This window comes from Protobothrops mucrosquamatus, unplaced genomic scaffold (genome assembly GCF_001527695.2).
Source record: "Protobothrops mucrosquamatus isolate PMUCROS unplaced genomic scaffold, P.Mucros_1.0 scaffold_9, whole genome shotgun sequence".
Lineage (NCBI taxonomy): Eukaryota > Metazoa > Chordata > Lepidosauria > Squamata > Viperidae > Protobothrops > Protobothrops mucrosquamatus.
This window is the reverse complement of record NW_015386085.1, coordinates 125,759-148,184: the sequence shown is the minus strand read 5'-3', so window position 1 is coordinate 148,184 and position 22,426 is coordinate 125,759. Positions and strand designations below refer to the sequence as shown.

General features: G+C 34.9%; 1 protein-coding gene across 1 annotated transcript in view; it reads left to right on the top strand.

Annotated features, from left to right (window-relative positions):
- The window catches only part of ADAM23 (ADAM metallopeptidase domain 23), a 91,269-nt gene that overhangs the window by 27,317 nt on the left and 41,526 nt on the right, over positions 1–22,426 (top strand). The window contains 11 exon segments of the mRNA XM_029284659.1: positions 2,401–2,464; positions 6,757–6,839; positions 9,497–9,560; positions 12,394–12,466; positions 13,545–13,612; positions 15,576–15,641; positions 17,291–17,362; positions 18,922–19,088; positions 20,098–20,182; positions 21,481–21,571; positions 22,125–22,176. Of these exon segments, the coding sequence (XP_029140492.1) occupies positions 2,401–2,464; positions 6,757–6,839; positions 9,497–9,560; positions 12,394–12,466; positions 13,545–13,612; positions 15,576–15,641; positions 17,291–17,362; positions 18,922–19,088; positions 20,098–20,182; positions 21,481–21,571; positions 22,125–22,176 (885 nt within the window).

Sequence of the window (22,426 nt, the reverse complement as noted above, 5' to 3'; positions counted from 1 at the left end):
GCTCTAATGTATATATTGTGAGCAGAACTGCTAAATTTATAGTTAAGGCAATTGAGATAAGAACCTGTTACATTCAACTGCCAGATAAATACATCACTTTTACAGGATGCCCCAACAGATTGGGGTATCCTGTAAAAGTGATGTATTTATCTGGCAGTTGAATCTTTGCATTTACCACATATGTATTTTATTACTGTGTTTTCTTTTATCTATTAACTATAGTATTAGATGCAATATTTTATTTTTATTTTATCTTCTTTGATATGGTCATAAGAGTAATCAATAAACTACTACTGTAGCCATACTCCATTACTGCTGCAGTGCTGTAATTCGTGGATAGCAAAGTCAACCACTCTGCATGTTCCTCCAATAGGAACTCATAGGATTCATTGGGAAAGGATTTTGCTGCTGAGGATGTGTCTCCTACATAAATTGATATGCTAAATGCAGCTTAGGCTAAAATTGATTTGCTTCTGTTTATCTACTCTCATTTCCAATCCCTGCCTTGAGATTGAAATATTGCCTCCAAGCCAGGATGAACACCAGATTAATACCTTTGAAAACTCCACAGGGACCTCCTAATACCCAATACAGCTCACCCACACCTTGCACCGGAACTGTGGCCCTCATAGGGTGAGGGAGAAACCCAGTGGATCACTGAGTGGAACTTGATGCTATCCATTTAGTCGCTTAGTATCTGATTATCTGAGTACAGGCTTATCTTCATTAGGCAGTTTAACTTTCAAAAACATGGGGAATACATTTTAAGGAGTTATACAGCAAGGCTGATGCTACCAGCCATTTACCAGCTAAACTTGATGAAGAGGGAAGTGGGCTCTGTATTAACAGCTGTGTTCATGACTGTTGACCAGTTTGGACAAATCTTAAAGACTGGATTGTTGCAATCACAGTGTCTCTGCATAAGAATTGCACTGAAGAGTATCCTTAAAATTATAGATCGATAAGCTTGCTTAGCACCATTACAAGGTTTATGCCAGGAGCTTGCAATAGAAGCTTTGTGACCAGCTGGAGCAGGAAATGTTCTGGATGGAAGAGCAAACTGATTTCAGAAAAGGTTGATCAGCTATCGCATATACTCTTGCAAAATCTGACAGAGAAATATTCAGTCTGTAGCCTCTCTTTATGTAGCATTTGTTGATTTACTGTATGCTTTGACTCCAACTTGTGTGATGTTCTTTGGAAGAAATTGAAAATTTCCTTTATGGATAGGAGGCTTTTATATTGCTAACCCTCCAAGTTGGCAGGAAGGTGCTTCTCTACCTTTCTTAATGCTGATGATGCTATGATCATCTGGAACATCCCCATTGGTCTTAGGACAGCATTCTTGGCACTTGCTCAGTAATGCAAAGAGCACTACACTAAATTATTCTAAAACCAAAATTAAGGTGTTTGCCAACCAAAGGACTATTCCTTTACGGTATTAAGGTTCATTGTAATAGGCGTGAGATTTCATGTCTCAAGCAGATGAAGGGCAGCTCAAAAAAGCTCGGCTCAGAGATGAAAGGGAGTTGCATTCTAGCAACCCTTAGGTAATTTCAGGCTGAATTTTTGTCCCAGCTCACTTATGGACAATTGTCTTGGATAATTTTCTAGCTTTGCCTCCATTGAATGAGTCCAGTCCAAATTCTCCAAGGTGTCATTTCAGGTGCCTTCTTTTGTTTCTAATGAATCTCTATGCCTTGAATCAGGAGTGATGAAGGTAGAGGTATTTAATGGCATGGTCCTGAATACACTATGATTGATTTTGTATTATATTTCTCATTATATTATTTCCTTTTATTGTTCTTTTGGTCTTTGACAGTAATAAAATTTGAGTTCAGGTTGAATTGGCACAATTATTTAAATGTTTAAAACTACACTATTTTAAGCTATTTATCATTTCTAAAATTATTGTTTTGTTATACAAAACTGCCATTAAAGAAGCCACTGGTTGCCAGCCTACGTATTGAATTATGGGTTTAATGTTTTGTGAATTTTCTTGAGCAGTGCAAAAAAGAAATGTATGATATAAATGCTATTTATGGTTTTAGGTCCATTTTTTTGGTGGTGGAGGCATGCCTTTGAGGCAGTCTTAAAAACAACTTTTCTAGGCAATGTTTTGGGGAGTGTTTTGCTTTTGTCTTCTTTCTAAGACTGAAAAAGAGGGACTGGTCCCAAATCATCCAGCTGGCTTTGTGCCTAAAGCAGGACTAGAATTCACAGTCTCCATGTATCTAACCACTTAAACATAATATGCAATATTTAAATTCAGATTTGCAGTAATAATACCTCATCAGGGCAATTACTCTTTGTTATCCTTTATTCACAATGAATAAAGTCACACTTGATCAGCTTTATATAGTAGATTATATGGACATTTTTTCCTTTGCTTCTTTGTAGTGACTTATTATCTGCTGATTATGTGGAAATTCATTATGAAGATGACAAACCACAATATTCAAAGGTACTGTAGTCATTTTTCTTGTGTTTGATAATATTAGCATATCTCATATATTTATTTTTTGTTAAATTTTTCAAAGTGTACAATGTGCATTTTGTCTGCTAATGTCTGTGGCAAGTTTATTCAGTTTTAATAAGATTAGGCTTTGAAATCAAAGCCTGCCTAGTTTAAAATATTGTATTGCTTGTGATTGTTCAGTCACTAAGTTATGTCCGATTCTTCATGACCCCATGGACCATAGCATGTCAGCCCCCCCCTCCTCCACTGTCTCCTGGAATCTGCCAAATATATGCCCACTGTGACAATGACACTAGCTAATCCTTTCATCCTCTGCTGTCCCCTTCAAGTCCTTTAGCCTTTAATCTTTCCCAACCTCAGGATCTTTTCCAATTGGTCCTCTCTTCTCATTTTGACCTGACCTTGTTTGTATGGTCAAAATTGAACAGAATTAGGTGTGATACTGGAAGAAATGCTTCTGCCCTGTATCAGTGGGGATGGAAAGATCCACCATGTTGTAATTGTGGTGCTGAACTGTAAACTATTAAACATATTGCTCAAGATTGCCCATGACGTGTGTTCTCTGGTTCCCTAGAGATCTGCATGAAGCAATGCCAGAGGTAATCGTCTGGATAGCTGAATTGGACATCCAGTTATAAGGCCACTGCCTTACCCCCAAAGAAGTTTTACTTATAACTACATGGATTGTCTATGTATGTTATATATTTGAGCTTCAGTATCTGTCCTTCCAAAGAACAGTCAGAGTTGATTCCCTTTGGGATTGACTGATTTGATCTCCTTCCAGACCAACAGACTCTTCATCCACCCTGGCATTTCTCATGAACTATATTGCTTAACTATTGTTTAATGTTTTAAAAAACAGAAAAACAGAAACTATCCAAAGGATTTCATGTGGAAAACAGGCAAAATGCTAAATATTATTAGTCCCATTCTGTTGCTTTAAATTCAGTTTGTTTCATCATTGCCAAATAGTTTATTCTTCTGACAAGTAAGATAAATATTTTCAGTTATAAATAATGTGCTGGGCAAGTGCAAATTGTTAAATGAAAGTAAGTTTTGGAGGATTTCTAAAAGCTATATTATTATAGCTACCTTATCAGATATTAAACTGGGATACTTAAAATTAAATTTTACTGTGTTGTAGTAAAAGAGTACCTATATTATATTCACTTGATGTAAAGTTCCTTGTCTATCTTACTGCATTATTGCCAGTTTCCTTTTTGGTCTGCATTTGAGTAGAACTGGAACTGTGCCATCTTGAAGAAAAAGGGCCATTTTCCCTCAATCATCCATAATGGATAATAAATAAGCCTAGCTTTTTTATATACAATATGGGATTATGAATGTGGACTTACTTGGATGTTATCTCTGACACAGACAGACAGACAGACAGACACGTGTGCGCGCACACACAGCCACACACACACATATACTCACAGTCCTTGACTGCTTGGTAAAATGAGGCAATTTTGGTTTTTAATGTCTAGTCTTTGGCTTCAGCCTCCATAAATAAACTGTGTCTGCATAAGACATGTTTTCTGATACCATAGAAATTCTACATTGAAAAAACCTGGATGTTAGATTTTATCTGTGCTGGTGGAAGAGAGGGTAGAGAAAATAGCTTTGAATTTTGCTTCATGTAAAATGTTCATTGGTTGTGGTACACATTAATTGATGTACAGTTTCAAATATGGATTGTGGCTTATTTGGGAGTGTAATATCTGGATTGGCTTTAAAAAAACTTCCAAAATAGAAATACTGTTAAAGATTTTTATTGACAAGTAAGTATTTACAAATAAGTATTATCAACAGTATTTGAGACCCAATTAGAGGCTAAAAATCCACTAGAAATAATAAATGGGACATTTTTTTACACATAGCAATAACGATGTTGATTTCTGTAAACATTTTTTAGAGTTAGTCATTTGTAAATAGTGAAGGAAGCCTTTAGACTATATACCACTTTGCTGATATAATTACTAATGTTCTCAGGAGAAATCTTGAATTCATTATCCAGGAGATTAAATATAGGACACTTCTTCCATGTTTAGAGAATGGAATTTAATTTTGTTTTATGCAGTAAAAAGAGCTGCTGTTTGTACTTTTTATGAATATGCTATGTAATGACTTGAAACTGAGGTGAAAAGCCTTAGATTTTTTTTTAAATAAAAGTGAATAAGTGAAGTCCCTCATTCATAGTCCCCCTTAATGACCATTTTGGAATGTCCAAGTTAAGACAAACTCGCAACGTCACATAGACATCGCACAACGTATCAGAGCTTTTTCTCCATTGCCGGCAATGGGGTGGGCGTGGTTTCCCGATGACGCATCTGGCCCACGGGCCGGCAGTTTGACACCCCAGAATCATGTGGTGTCTTTTATTTATATATTTTGTGCTTAATTCTGATCAAATGCTCAAACCAAAGTGCAGAGCAATAGAGATAGACTTGTGATTTAATTGATTATTTCTCAATTCTCTTTAAATCCAGTCAATTCTTTCTTATTTTGTTTTTCACTTCACAAAAACGTTATTTTTTAAAAAAATCATAAAGTGATCGTTGTACTTGTGCCTGCTTTAAAAAAAAAATCAACTCAAGCATTCAGATTTAGATTTGGTTGGTGAAATTAGATAATTCAGTCTATTAAATGTTCCACTAACCACTATAAATTGGAAACAGCCTATTTGATGCCCATTGGCACTGGTATACTTGCAGAAAGGAAGTTAGCATGTTTTGTAACTGAGCACTTTGTAACTGAGCCTCATATTTATTTTAAGAATGCTTTTGGGTCATAGATTGGCCATAAAAACAATTGTTTGCAATGCATTATTTTCAGAAAAGATAGAGCTGGAGGCATAGAGAGCATTTGGCAAAAGGTGCACCACAGAAACAGGTGGTTATCAAGGTAGTTCTTTTTGTGTCTAGCCATAGTAAACTGCCCAGAATTACTTGAAGCTGGATGGCATATGCATTTAATAAATAATAAGACCTGACAATGGCTGAGAGCAGGAAAGTTGAAGAAACATACAGAGGGGCTAATTCTGGGTGCCTAAGACCAAGCCTTAAGGACAAATGCATGCAAAGCCAGGATTAAGAAAAACGCAACAGACAACGAGTGCCACCTATCCACTGAAGAAGCCATGGACTACCTCAGGGGTCTTCAAACTTGGCCCTTTTATGACTTGTGGACTTCAACTCCCAGAATTCTCAGCCAGTATGCCTGGCTGAGGAATTCTGGGAGTTGAAGTTCACAAGTCATAAAAGGGCCAAGTTTGAAGACCCCTGGACTACCTAGTTAGTTGCTGCAAGAAGATTGTACAGACTGACAATAAGCAATGGCATGACAAAGTAGTAACAATGAGGCATTGGAATACCTGCAAAAAGTACCATTTGAATAGCTTTGCAAGCAAGAACATGTGGGATCACAAAATAGACAAAGTAATAGAAAACGAAGCTATAGTTCTCTGGGACTTTGGAATTCAAACAGAGAAGCATCTACTGCACATCACCCAGACTTTACAATTGTGAATAAGAAACACAAAAAAGTCTGGATAGTGGATGTTGCAGTAGCTAGAGAGAGTAGAATAAAAGAGAAAGAAACTGAGAAAATCACAAAATATGATGTCCTACAAGTAGCAATAGAACAGTCATGGGAAAAGAAAGCAAATATAGCACCAATAGTAATAGATGCTTTGGGTGCAATCCCAAAACATCTGAAATACCACTTGAATAGCATTGGCATTGACAAAATCACCATCAATCAATTGCAAAAGGTAGCTTCATTTGAAACACGTGATAACCTGCAAAGATACCAGATTCTTGAAAGTACTCAATAGATGGACAAAAATGCTGAAACCAATCTAAACATCTGGCTGACTGTGTAGCCAACAGTATTACAATATTACAGTATTGTAATAGGGTCATAATTGTTCATTAAAATAATGGTGGATAACTGGGGAATTATTTATGAGCAACTAAAAATCATTTTAAGAACTGAATTCTTAACAGTTTGCCATTATAATTCTGTGTCTGGTTGATAATAGGTCTGCCGATTGGGTAGGCTATTTCTTAGCTCTTTCTTGAAAATTACACTTTTAATTTATTTAGTAAACTACTTTTTATTTTTGTAGTGTATACTAAAGCTGTACTAAAACATGCAAACTGTTCATTTATGTTTTATTGTCATATACAGGCTTAAAGTATGAATCTATTATTCTGATATGCATCGGCCCATTTAAAAAGTAATTATAAAAACAGAAGATTTTTGTTCATTTTCAGGGAGGGGAACACTGCTATTATCATGGAAGCATCAGAGGCATTCCAAAATCCAAAGCTGCTATTTCTACCTGTAATGGACTTCAGTAAGTATAATTACTAATAAATATCTCATTATTTTAATACTCTGTATCCTTCGTATTAGGCAGTTTTCCATAGTCTCTGTTTTGGACTAGAGTACAGTGTCCCAGTAACTAAAAGTATGACTTTTTTCATCCCTTCCTCCCCATCATGGACACCTGCCCTTTGGCAGAAAGCCTTCTTTCCGCATTAATCGTCATTTTTTTCTAATGACCAGTGACCCGTGTAATTGGAGAACAGCTATTTGCTAATATGCAAATTTTAGGGAATTTATGGGAGGGGAAAACCATTGTTGGTATAATTAAAGCATTAAGAGAAAAAAAAAGATATTAGAGTGAAAGAAATGCTGATAAATGGAGAAAATGTTTGGGACCTCTGGAAAGACTTGTAGACAGAGATTGTTGAATGAGACTGTAATTTTATACAGGAAAGTATAAACCAACCCAGCTCTAATAAATATGCTTAGTTAGATTTTGGGTGGCTATCAGGCAACTGTGATAGTGAATTATTACTATCAGTTTTCTCAGCTATGCAGATAATTGGACAGAAATTAAAACATATAGAATGTTCAGTCTAGTGGTTTCCTCATAACAATGAGATCTGGGAGATATTTAGAGGATATTGGCAGTTTAGAATACAGTGCTCTCTCTCTCTCTCTCTCTCTCTCATTTATCTATATCTGTCTGTCTGTCTGTCTGTCTGTCTGTCTGTCTGTCTGTCTGTCTGTCTGTCTGTCTGTCTGTCTGTCTGTCTGTCTGTCTGTCTGTCTATCTATCTATCTATCTATCTATCTATCTATCTATCTATCTATCTATCTATCTATCATATTCCAGTTATTCTGTGTTATATTTTCCCATTTACTCATATTCTCAACTCCACTTGCCCCACGGGGTTGTTGCTCAGCGAGTGAGTACTATGCACAGAAAAGGTGGGCATAAGTCTAACAAATTAGGGTTGTGGTGGCTCACAGGGCTAGGATGCCCAGCTCCTGCCCACCTAGCAGTTTGAAAGCATGCAAATGCAAGTAGATAAATAAGTACCACTTTGGTGGGAAAATAAAAGGGACATGAAAGGAGTCGCTTCAGGTGTCCCCTGGGAATGCTGATGTCATGGCTAAATCCCTTCAACCCAGAAACGCCTTGGTAGAAACGCTTCCTACCAAGTGTTAGAAGAAACTTAGCAATGGCAAGAGTTATCTTGGCCTCCTTATGTGCTACTAAATGTTACATAATAAAATTCTTCACTCTATCCTGGAAATGAAGAACTGTTAGGAGCTCTTTACATATATTTCAATAGAAAATTATAATATAAGGGTATATTAGTTTGTGTTTCAGTGTTACCATTTTTTCAAGGACAGAGCTTCTGCATATGAAATTTTCCCCCTGGCTCTGCTGATGGTATAATATAATAATGTAAATGCTCACCAAAATTTACTGCTTTACTACAATGCTGCTTTGAAGTGTGCATTGCTATGGCCCAATTGTACCTTAGGTGAGATTTTCCTATATTCTGTTTCTAATGCTATATTGAGGATTTTTTTGTTTAAGCACCCATTGTTTGATCTTGTCAGGACATGAATATCTCTCTTGAAAACCCATAATAAAGCTTTAACCAATTTGCTTATTTCCATAATTTCATGTTTTCTGATTGCACATTTTAGATATTTTTTCCCAAGGCAACTCATAGTAAATAAAAACCCCTAAGCAGTTTCTGCTGTCAATATTTTTTTTTAAAAAAAAGACAAGACATAGAGAAGATGAATAGAGCTAAAAGTTAGAGTGAGAATCAGAACAGAATGGAGAGAAATAGGTATAATTTCAGTGCAAGCCAAGCTGCTCTTCCTTTGGTAGTATTTATTCTTATTTGAGCAGCAATTGATATCTCTTCTTTCTTCATTGATGGATGAGTGATTAGTCCCTATCTATCTACCAAAGGCCCAGTCCTCCTGCCCCTAGTTTCTGAGTTCCTGAGCAACTGTCAAGAGGAACTAATGTGTAGGAAGTGGGGAAACAAGTTCCCTTTGGCCTTCCTTTTTGGTCAGATTAATTTCCTTCATATCCTGCTGCTCTTTTTCAGAAGGAGATGACAAGAACTGCAGTATTCATTCATCACCAACCAGTTGGTGCCTGTGTAATAAGTAGAACATAAAGGATTTCATAGATCAAAAAGATTCCGTGATGTGTTCAGCGCTGGTTGATTCAGCGCTGGTTGATTCTGCTTACAAATGCAGATTTATAGATAGAATATGCCTTAATTTCAAGTTAGCATACAAACAACTAAAATTGTAAATAGGATATTTGTCATATTGAATTCCTCTCTCATTATAAATCTAGGACCGTGTGTGGATTTGATTTCAAAATGGTGCTTTGGAGCATACAAGGGTTGGACTCTGCATTCACTCCTCCCCCATCGTTCCACATGTTGTTTTGGAACTGTTTGAAATAATGCACAGCCATATTGGCATTCATCAGTCTCTCATGCACATCTTCAAAGATGCTTTATCATTCCTAATAACAGCATAAACCATTTGTCACAATGTTTTGTATTTTGTGTGGAATACATGAATATATGGTCTGGAAATGTGTGGGAGTTCCTACAATATACAGTATACTCCCATTTGCTTAATATTAAAGTATTTAAAATGTGTTTTCTCATATTCTAGTGGCATGTTTGAAGACAATACTTACGTCTACCTGATAGAACCTTTGGAGATAACTCACAGCATGGTATGTTAATATTTACCCACCTAGATCTCGCTTTGATTTGTTGTAAAAGATGCAAATCCTAACCAATATAAATTAAATGGCATTATTATTCAATCTGAAATATCATCTATAACATTGAATTTGAATGAATATTTTTACTAGCTTTTTGTACCCTATATTTGATATATTTTGTAATTTCTTATAACCATAACTGTAGCTGAATACGTTACTTAATCCTCTATTTTAGTTTGATGTCTATTTCGGTTTGATGATGATAATTAATATAGTGTAATGAAGATATTAAATATGTGACTATGCTGTATAGCGATGTACCACAAATCTGGAATATGTCGGTAGATGAAATATGAATACTTTACACAGGAGGAATAGCAGGAAAAATCAGTGTTGGAAAGGTAGGGTGATTCCAAACTTATAATTCTGGATTAAAGATATGTGCTCACTTTTAACTAAGAACTAGCAATGTGTTGTCATAATAGAAGTTTGATTAATATTATTTTGTGTGGTCAAATTTTCATGATGTATTTAAAGATTTGATTGAAGTATTTTTTCCCTTTATGTATTTAATGTAGCCTTTCCTTCCTTCCTTCCTTCCTTCCTTCCTTCCTTCCTTCCTTCCTTCCTTCCTTCCTTCCTTCCTTCCTTCCTTCCTTCCTTCCAATTTATTGTGTAAAAGGAAAAAAACTGTTAGAAGACATGAATAGCATTACACTATCAATGTATTTTACAGATTCTTTGTAATAAAATATATCACTTTCAAAAAAGGAACAAAAAGACAACTTAGGAACTTAAATAGCAACTGCAGCACAACCTTTCCCTTCTTAACTTATTAGAAAATGAAGACCATGAATTAGTGAGCACCAACTATTCAAGACTTAGAATTGAAGAATACATATATGAAAGGGGGAAAGAGAGCAAAGACAGAGGCTGGAAGGAAGCTATAATTGCCCAAAATAGGAAATGGATTTAAAGTTATATTTAGTGAACAGTTTGAGCAAAAAAAGGGAGATCATCTCCTTTTAATTTTCATTTCCAGACGCACGATGGACCATGTACAACAAGAACATGTTTCCTTTAAGATCTCAGATAATATCTCTCTGTGCAGTATTCTTTGAAAAGAACCAGCTCCTTCTGACATCCTGTTGGATAGTCAGAAAAGAAGGTGACATGCCAAAGCATTGGTGGGATTGGCAGCCCCTATCTTGGTTGGCTATGAACCTATCCTTTGTTTATTGTGAAGGAAGTGTTTGGTAAGGTGCATCTAAAGTAAAGAGACTGTTCACTGGCAATTTTGATGGGACTCTTTCTGGAGAAGCAGGTGTTTCTTTCTTTTTCTCCACCTGGGAAAATAATTTCCTAATTTTTGCTTAAGATAATTTAGAGAATTGCAGAACTGTGAGGCTTTTCTGCCAGACCTCCTCCTCCTAGACCTCTTGCAATCTTTCTAGAGATGTGTTCTAGTTCCAAAAATAGCAGCAGATGCTAAAAATAACACTGCTTTTAAGAGCATCAAGGTAAGCTTTTGCTATGTTTTTCCTTAGTTATATAGAATATAGAAGCTTTTTCACTAATGGAGGTTTTTCCCATGGGGGTAGATGCATGACATAAGCAGGCTTTTTTCCTCTCATCAGATATTGTGCCATGTTGGTAGCCTATGGATTATTACAGGATGCTATGCTTATCTTTCTAGGAGATAGAAGTATAAAGACATAAAGAAGACTGCAGCAAAAACCTCTATTAAAAGAGTGTTTTAATACATTTGATGGCAAAGGATCGCATAAATTGATAATTAGGGAGTTATCGTTGTATATCTAAATAACAACTTCAGTATTCCAAGTGCTGGTATATATATGGCCAGAACACCTGTAGGAAAGATATACAAGCCTGCTTTATAGAATTCCAAAGGTTCTTAGAGGTTTTCCTTCAACAGCCTCATTACAGCTATTTGTTTTTACTGAATGTTAATAGATTATTAGACATAAGGGATGTTTCATTACTTGAACTAGGTAACATCATCAATGCACTGATGTTTCCTAGTTCAGGTAATGAAACGTCTTCAAGAAAACAACCAAGCTCAGAGAGCATCAAGGACCCCTCATTTCAACCCTCAGCTACAAATATTCTCAATGTTAGAGAATTAAATATGGAAAACTAAGTTTAAGTCATGGAATTATAGTTTTAAGTTCCAATTGGGATTGACTTAGATTCCGCTTTCTATCTTTATATACTGCTCAAAAAAATAAAGGGAACATTTTAACATGGAACTGAAGGAGTTTGCATTCCCTTTATTTTTTTGAGCAGTATATAATTGTAAAATAGATCAGGAGAAATATTAGAAGGCTGAGGACTCTTTCCAAAACAGCCAACAAAAAACAGGGTCCACCGAAATAATATCTAACCAGTAGGAGAAGGGAAGGAGGACCAGCAAGGTAATAAAGGGAGTTCAGTCCAGTTGCATTCCTAGTGAACATCCGAAGAGAAATATTCCACAGTTCAATTTGTATCATTCAAAAATACAATTTCAGGTTTCTATACATGCTAAATTCTGTAATATACAGAAATTCTGTATATACATAAAGATATTAAACTGAACACACACACACACACCACTCACCCACTCATGGATAAGCCAAGAATTTTAGGTTCCAAAATACATCCCGAGCTTATCCATGGATAGGCTTATCCATTATATCTTATCTGTCTATCTTCTATGTCTGTCTATCATCCATCTGTTTGTCTGCCTGTCTGTCTATCCATCTAGATGAAAATATTTTATCATGCTTAAATTTATATCACCAATACAATATTATGTTTTTTTTCCATTTTTCTTCTTCAGAGCAGTACAGGTAGACTACATGTCATTCGGAGAACATTTGGATCAAATGCCTTCAGTCAGTTGGAAGATCTTGGTATGACATAACTGTACTTTAATAAGTTTTGTTACTAAAACTATATAAACTCTGTAAATTTGTAAATAATTTTAATGGCACTTCTATCAGAAGAATGCTCAGTATAGTTACAGAAATTTACATAGTAGTATGTCATGATATAACAGAAACATTCTCAGTTTCCATGTGGAATTAAATAATCAGTGTAATTATTGTTGCTAGCAGCCACTTTTCTAGATACACAGTTTTTTGTAATAAGCTGGTAATGTAATTGTTAGAAAGCTCTTTACTCTTTACTTGTATGGGCAACTTATACCATGATGTGATATTGAAGATTAACTCTCTTTAGAATTGCCCTCTATAGAATGAAATACAATGAGCAAACTCTACATATATCATACTGAGTCTTAAAATCTTTTTATTGAAGAACACTGAGGAGTTGGTTCATAATTGATACTGACATCATTCTTCTGTAAGATTAGATTGCAAAACACTATACACAGCACATTTTCCAAATAATAACATATCTAGTAAGGTATATATAAAACTGGCCTTATATTTTCCTTTGGTAATGCCAGCTGTCCAACTGCTCCCATATTTTGGAGCAACTGTAATTTATATACAACCTTCACAGTAATCCCTATCTTTACAGTGAAATTTTTCTTTTTACAAGAAAGGGAAAGTTAATTTAGCAACTTATAGTCATCATTACATGTTGCTGGTAACTGCTTTCGCTGGAATATGCAGGAAGTTTGAAATGAGAAGTGTTTTTAATATATTTTTTTAGAAGGATGATTATATGCAGAACAAATACAAGTCATCAGAGATAGGATTGGCACTGTGAATAATTTGAATAATAGTTTATTGTGCCATCATTATCAACTCAGTCATTTGGAGACAGACTTTAATTTGGGTGAATAAAGTTGAGGACTGAATACTAAACTGGATTTAAAATAGCTTGAACGTGTTGGCTAAAACTAGCAGATTTAAAACAAAGGAAAGTTTTACCAATAAAAGGGGAAAGGGCCAATATGTTTCATTTGACAAAGGTACAGATGCTGTGTGTTAAAACAGAAAATTCTTTGCTATCAATCTCTAGATACCGATTCCACATCTGATTGGTCCTTCCTGTCTGAGTTGCAGTGGCTAAGAAGGAGAAGAAGGGCTGTGAGTGTTACGACGTCAGTAATACTGCATCAAATACAAGATCTCTTTGCTTTTAAAAGACATGGGAAAACATGTAAAATGTAGTACTGTGTTAGACCTCAGCTTTCATGCTGAAGTGATTTTGTACTGCAGGAGATCATTTATTTCACCTCACAATTTTTTTCACTTTAAACAGCAAATTGGTGAAACAGATAAATATAAATAATTGAACAAACAGCAGGTACATACATAGGTAGGTAGATAGTAGGTAAGTAGATAAAATTACTCAACTGACTGAGTAAAAAAGAGACCCTCTTAATATTTATGGCACTATTTAATCATATACACTTTTTGAGGGGCAAAGAAAATCTGTAGGAAAGATGGGGGAGGGAAGTACCATGAATTATGTTGAAGAATGTGGACTGCTTATAAGAAATAATTACAATTTATGAAAAAATTAAAAAAAATTAAAAGATTATATAATATGAATTTTATTTTCATGGAAATGTTATATGTAATCTACAATTAATTATTTTTCAAGACTGGAGATAAATGAAATTTGTGATTGAATTAGCTGAGCTAAATAATAAAATGTTTCTTTTTATATGATAAGGATTTAAATCCTAATAAAACATAAACCTTTTTGAACAAAATTAATATATAGAATTAATATATAGAAAAAATGATCTATTAATTGAAAATCAAATCTCCAAACACTGTCTTTCAAATAATGGGTGGTTTGAATTCTTATGAATGTGAATAGATTGTTATGCACAGTCCATTTCTGCAACTGGTAAGAAGTTCAAGACAGCTTGGCTTTCTTTCCATTAATAAGAAATCATACATAACCTTTTTAGGAAGCCAACAAATTGCATATAGTTCTACATATATATTTTGTTAATTTTGTGCAATATGGACTTTGAATTGCTCAGAGAAAAACAAATCAGAATTTTAACACAAACTCAGACACTGTGGTATTGGACAATTGTAAACATTCCTGTATGGGAATGGGAAATGAGAAAACATCATATCAAACCTGAAAAAATGTTATTTATTTATTTATTAACATTTATTAATTGTATATCTCATCTTTATTTGACCATAACTTAGAGTCATATACACTGAATTCCCAGGTTGTTTCTGATTAGACTCAGTTATGTTTAGTTTCAGGAAATTAACTGCATCATATGCTTTCATATCACACCCTGTGACAATGTAAAACTTCACTTAAAAGTGAATTGATTAACTGTTAGCAGAAAGAGATTCATGCAACACTAAAGATGCAAAAATATGCCAGATTCTATACAGGTACACCAATATGGGATAGTTATGCTTGTCCCAGTCTTTGTTCATGTGCTAATTGCATAAAGTATATGTTATATAAGCTGACCCTTCTTGAACATATGTGTGCGGTAATGACAAAACATGAAGTTTCACTGAGTCAGACCATGGTACTATTTAGTCGGTATCCAGAGGATTCTTCATCCTTCATAGCTATTCATCATCTGCACCTGTAGAGGAAGTAGCTTTCATATGCATTGGGGAGGGGGGAGGTTATACTTTTTTCTAAAGTTAAAAACCCTTCTATGTGATAGCAATTCAGTTTTTCAAAGCATCTTCGTCACACTTAATGGAATTCCCAGCCAACATGACAGGACTGATTTTAACCTATCATCCAAAGTAGTGGCAAACCTTTTAAAAAATATTATTTTTACAATTAAAACAAGAAAAGTTGTAGAGAAGAAGAAAAGAAACTATATCTCTGGCTAGAAAAATGGATTTTTGCATCCACAAAGAATTTCCTTCTGTTCTCATTTTGAAAAAGACTGAAAAAAGACTGAGTTAGATATCCCCCAGTTAAATTAATACAGTATCATTTGCTCTTAGGCTTTGGTAAAACAGACATAAGACAGTGTGAGTTATCATGACAAACACTAAAACAACCTATTTTTTTAAATCTAACTATTCTTTTTATGATTTATAGGCAGTGCGTGGCATCTTTGAAGAAATGAAATACCTGGAGCTCATGATTGTTAATGACCATAAAATGGTAAGTTGCTTCTATTAGTTACGGTATTTCTATTCTTCTTTTTTATAAAAGTTGATTGTGGAAAGTGCATACATTTTAATGATAATATAGATAATTGTACTTTTGAATAAAGTCTGTGGAATTAAGTAATGTGCACTGGAAAATTCTTGGAATAAGACTAGATTATGGATATCATTAACAGCCAGGCTTGGATTACTTGATACCTCCATATCCAGTGTTATTTCTGGAAGTGCATCTGGGAAAGACCATAGAGTTGATTTATTTTTGTTCATCTAGTTGTCTTTCTCAAGGCTTGGTTCAACACTACATCTGCCATGCAATTAAAATTATGAGGGGACACAGTCATTTTCTTTATCTCCTCTGTCCCATCCTACACGGCCTGTCTCCATATCTCTGAAGGTTTCAGGAGTTCAAAATGAGTATACTTTTCATGCAAGGGCCAGCCCTACCATTAAACAGAGTGATACCTCATGTGGAGCCAATGCACATAGCAGAGATTCCCTGTCTTAATAACTACTTCTCAAATGTCTCAAAATGCTGGTATTAAAGCGGTATTGAGTTGAACCTAAGTTGATAAGACACTGAGATATGAATCAGGAAGTGCCTGATTACATTTTGTTTGCCAATTATTCTAGGCAAGAAACCTCATTTTCAGCCTCAGATTTCCATCTGCAGTATGGGAATAATAATACTGATAATAAAAATTCTGTCAGGATTGCTGCAGTGTTTCTCTCTGAGGTCAGAAATTTGATAATATTTGTACATGATGTTTGAAATTCATCATGTTTACTCATAATCTGAGAGTACAATGTTTGGAGAGATATGTTCTGGAATTTTTGAACTCTTTTGTCCAAAGATTAATAAAATATATTTCCAGATGAGGAACTGCTCTTTTCATTTGTTGTGTCCCAATGATTTGGCAAATTTTATCAAGGAGTTTTAAAATAAAACTTGAAGTGTAAAACATAGAGTTTTAAATATGCTGAGAGAGCTAGTTTGGTGCAGTGGTTAAAGGCTCTGGGCTAGAAACCTGGAGAGTCTTAAGTTCCAGTCCTGTTTTAGGCATGAGACCAGTGGGGGGTGGGGAACATTGGGCTAGTCATTTTCAGCACTAGGAAGAAGATACTGGCAAATCCATGTTCCAAATGCTGCCAACAAAATTGCATTGATTATTTAGATAGTTTCCAGGAGTCAAGATTGACCCAAAGGCATTATATATAAATAAGCTGATAATAAGTAATTAATGTTAACAGGCTTCCTTTATAAGAAAAGTTTATTTATGTTTGTGAATAAAACTTTAATAGTAAACTTTCTGTAAGATACCCAGATATCTAGTTTTCTTTCTGGACTATTATGGCAAATCTAAAGACAACTAAGTACAGACTTCTTCACAGAACATTTTATACTTGAAATAAAAAAATGCATTGAGTTATTTGCCACAGAAAAAGGCTTGCAATCAAAAGTTTGAATTATAAGGGAAAGTTATTGCAAATTTTATACTATTGTTTGTACAATTGATCTATATTAATACAATGCAAAATGTTCAAAGAGAAATATTAGTGGGATTGCTTCTCTTTTTGGCATTGCCAGGAAGCAGTGAAGTATAATCAATGTTTTGATTGGATTATGACTTAACATTTTTCTTCTAGTTCAAAAAACATCGTTCATCCCATAGTAATACGAATAACTTTGCGAAATCGGTGGTAAATCTCGTGGATGCTGTAAGTATTGCCGTAGTCAGTAAAATTAATACTGTATTCAGTTTTGACTAGGAGAAATGGAATCAATAGGGAATGATAAACTGAAAAGGCAACCATTTGTCCCATAATTCTTTTTATATTAAGAATAAGAACAGGTTTACATGGATAGCAGACTTGACTGCCTAAATCCCAATTTTTACATTATGCAAAAGAAATACCAAAGTTTTAGAACTACAAAAAAATCTTTGAAAAAAAATCCTTATTATAGAGTAGCAAGGGGGGCAAATGACATTGCCTAAGTCATGATGTCATCATGCAATGGACATAAATTGTATCATTTGTATCATTTGTGTCATGTCTTGACATCCATGATGTAATCATGGCTTCAACCAGATGTCTGTGCTACCAGCTACACACATGTACTAACAGAAAATGAACCCTTGAGCCTAGAAAGAAACATTCAATGTCCTCTGAGAATGCAGAGAAAAGAATTCATGATTTTGAAAAATGATTTGCTTTGAGTTTCACAGAAGGTATTCTTTCTTTTGGGAGGCTACAGAATCACAGTTTCCTGTAATGTTATCCTCTATAGCACCTTGCACTTGAAAGCTGCCAGTGCTGAAAATGAATAAATAAATCTTGCAATGCTTTGAAAAGGAAAAGACAGAATGCCAAGAAGAGGCTCTATCAACGAACTCTTTGAAAAAACTGCCTTACAGTGCAGGCAGCTATGGTTGCCACTTCCACACAAGCTTTCTTTAGAGTTTGAAAAATGCAGTGTATTGAATAAGCTGTCTCACAATGGTACATATTTTTCTTCCAGTGCTAAAAACACTTCAGTTCTTTGTGCAGTTAAAGACTATCTAGATAAAAAAAAATAGAATTATTTTGTGCCATGTCCATTGTGCCCATTCTAGTCCTATTATGAAATGGGCCTGACAGAATGAAGGTAGGGATGATTCTTTGAAAAATGAAACCGAGGATTATTTGTTTAAACAGAAGATGTATTTGTGATGTTACCTTGTTGTGCAAAATATATAACTGAATCACAGGACAAAATACCTACCTACCTAATGAAGATTATGATTGCTAGAAATGCAGTTTGAAGAATGAGTGACTTTATTGAAGAGATATTCATGAATTCAAGCAGAAAAAAAGTTCTGAGCATCCAGTTAAAGATGTTTGGGGAACAACAGATTCTTGTTGTGCTCACTTTAGGCACCTGGATTCAGAATTATTAAATTAAATTATTAAATAAATTAAATTATTAAAATTCTTACAATTAAAACAAAACCTTACAAGCACAAGGTCTGTCCATTCTCAACTGTTTTTATGATTTCCTACCACAAACTATATAGTAAATATTACATAATGATGTACTGATAATTATGCAGTATTTTGTACTATTGACTTTACTGTAAATTTAATGAAGTATTGATTATTAGGGAAGTATATTATCTAATTATATTCCACTGTTTCTCTCCTACTTTACCCTGTTTGTCTTTCCACTCATTGATTGGCTAATTGTGCATGTTTGACCCAGTGTTCCACTCCTGTGCTTGTCCTGTCTCTTCCCACAGATTTACAAGGAGCAACTAAACACCAGAGTTGTTCTAGTTGCTGTTGAAACCTGGTCAGACAGAGATCGCATTCATATCCACTCGGATCCACGGCAGATGCTTCATGATTTTTCCCGATATCGACAGAACTTCATCAAGCAACGTGCTGATGCTGTACATCTCCTCTCGTATGTAAAAAGAGGAGCGATGGTTTGGTCCTCTGTTCTTCTTAAGAGGTTTAAGGATCTGTAGTCATTTCATCCTCAGGTGTTATTAAATACAGCACCTCTTGACTCACCCAATGAATTAGTTGGGGGATTTGGGTCCAATTATTCTCAGTCCAACCCATCTCACAGGATTGTTATGGAAAAAATAGGAGATAGAGGAGTATTGGGTATGTTCATCACCTTGAGTTTACTTATCAATAAAGACAAGATTAAAAAAAAACACAAAGGCAGTCGACAGAATTACTATGAGTAATCCATCTAAGATTACTCATACTTTTAGAACCACTTTTTCTTTTAAACATTATATCAGCCTTTTGAGTTTCAAAACTAGTGCTTAATTGATCAGAATATTTTCTTTATTGTTTTGTAATTTGATTAATTGTATCCAAAATTAATACTGCCAAGAATTATTTCTGTACAGTACAGGGATATATCTTATTCAAAAAAATGTTATCTCAGTTAGGAAGCTTTTTTTCTGGGTACGATATTTTCCTGTGTATTCTCTCACTTTTACATTTTGGCTCATTTATTTCTTCCTATGACATCTTCAAAAACTGGAAATAAGTTATTTAATCCTTGCCAGTTTGGTGTAATCATTAAGGTGCTGGCCTAGAAACCAGGAGACTATAAGTCCTAGTTCCATCTTGGGCACAAAAACTAGTTGGGTGATTTTGGGCCAATTATTCTCTCAGTCCAACCCATAGCACAGGATTGTTGTTATGGGGAAAATAGGAGATAGAGGAGTATTAGGTACGTTCACCACCTTGAGTTACTTATAAATAAAGACAACATTAAAAAAACACAAAGGCACTTGACAGAATTACTATGAGTAATCCATCTACGAATATTCTCCTTCAATGACATTAAAGAAACTGACTAAAACAAGCCCAGTGTTCTCATAATTTATGTTATACTATTTCATTTGAAGATAATGCTATTAATATTGTTTTTTATCTGTCTTGTTCTGAAGGAATGTGACATTTCATTATAAAAGAAGTAGCCTAAGCTATTTTGGAGGAATTTGTTCAGTGGCTAGAGGTGTTGGAGTAAATGAGGTAATAGTTCTGTTTTGAAGAAATGTATTTATTTACCCAATTCATAAAGTCTCATGAGTATATAAGAAGTCCTTGATTCTTGACCACTCATTGAGCAACTATTCCAAGTTGCAATGACTTTGAACAAGTGGTACTTGGCTGTTGCATTCCCCTCCCCCCCCCATCGCCATGGTCATGTAATTGTGAAGTGGAAGCTTGGAAACCAGCTCACACTTACAACTGTTGCAGCACTCTAAGGTCACATGATTACCATGTGCAACCTTCCCTGCTAGCTTCTCTCAAGCAGAGCCAATGGGGAAGCTGGCAGGAAGTCAGAAATCACTTCCACTGCTTTTTTTTTTTGCCTGCCTGTGATCATTCTGTTCGTTGGTTTTGGTAAGAAAATATCTCTGATATGATCCAACAGGTCATGGGTCAGCTAGTAAATAAATAAATATAATGTGTATGGAGATTCTCAGTCATCTAGGTCATGATTGTTCTAAAGATGCTTTTTTCAAAAGTCAACTGGATTGTTTTTTCCTTGAAGACATTTTGCTTCTCATCCAAGAACATTCTAGAACAGAGTCTAGTCACTACTTTTTCTTGACTATATGGTTTTTTGTTTCGCCTGTTTTTTCTTCCTTTTTTGTTATTATATTTGTACTTTTCTGTTCATATTTTATGCCTCATCTGCTCTTTTTATCCTTCAAATAGTGAGTTTATTTCACAGAGTAAGCCTATTTCTAATAGCAGTACCAGGAAAGCCAATTCTGGGAGGTGGATAGTAGCTATTCTCCAAGTTAGTTGTATTTCTTCTCATTTATTAGGGCAATGTTTGTTTATGATTGTTTAAATTCAAGAAAACATGCATTTGTTGTATACCAGGTATGTCAAACTCGCGACATCATGTGTAAGTTCACGCAACGTATCGCGACTTTTTCCCCATTGCCGGCAATGGGGTGGGCGCGGTTTCGGCGTGATGCATCTGGCCTGCGGGCTGGCAGTTTGACATCCCTGTTGTATACTAACAGAAATAGTGTTGCATGTACTTAGAAATAAACTCTGTTTAAATTAATGAGATATTTCCATAGAAATGTTAGGATGTAGGTTAAGTTATATACAAAAGAATAGAATGTTTATTATGGTCAGTAACCAGAATTGCAAACAGAAACACATTAAAAAAAATAAAGTTAAAACAAAACAAGATAAAAATGTCTACAACATTTTGTGATGGCAGCTTTATGTTAAACTTGTAATAATCTGCATTTACCTCTTTTTTTCACCCTAATTTAATTGATGTTGATATCTTTTCCTAACAGTATGGGCTTTCCTGGGCAATAGCACAAGAATTGTCCCAAAGTTTGGCTCAGAATCTAGGGATACAATGGGAACCAGCATCCAGAAAACCAAGTATGTGCTAAGTCTCCTGGTATCAAACTAAATGTTTGTATAGTTTTATATTCTCTAAATAGAGCTAACTACTTTATTGTCTAAGAATCTTTTAAGTCAATTCAAGCAACTAGACTACTCTGTCCAGGTATCATTTTTGGTCATGCATGCTCATGGAGACAACTTACCTATGTAGTCATTAGAAGTCAAAAATAATTTGATGACACATAATCTCTTAATCAGTCATGCATGTCTACGTATCCACATATGTAGAGTGTCTTCACTTTTTCTTTGTTGGGAAGAGATTAGTTTACTCATTGCAGTTTTTCAGATGAATAGGGAATTCTTTTATGCTTATTGGATGTACTATTCAAAATGCAGACATCCAAAGAGTAAAAAAACTTATTGTATTTGTTCTCTACTTTATGGTGTATTTTGTTGTACATATTGTCAACTAATTTTATTCTCTCTCTCTCTCTCTCTCTCTCTCTCTCTCTCTCTCTCTCTCTCTCTCTCTCTCTCTCTCTCTCTCCCTCCCTCCCTCCCTCCCTCCCTCCCTTTTATATCATTTAAGAAGGGTGCGATTGTACAGAATCCTGGGGTGGATGCATCATGGAGGAAACAGGGTTTGTAGTGATAATTGATTCTTTATAAACAGTTCAATTATTGTTTAAATTTTGCTCAGACCAACACATTATTCATCTTACTGTTTTCTGTTATCATGGAGGGAAAAATTATTTCAGTTATTTTTTTAAAACCTATATAACTATGCATGTGAATGTATTTTACAAATAATTTTTCGCCTTCAAGATTTTTTACTTGGCTTCCGGTTTGAGACGTCGACTTCGTCGGAGGCTTCCTTTGAAGTCTCCCTCC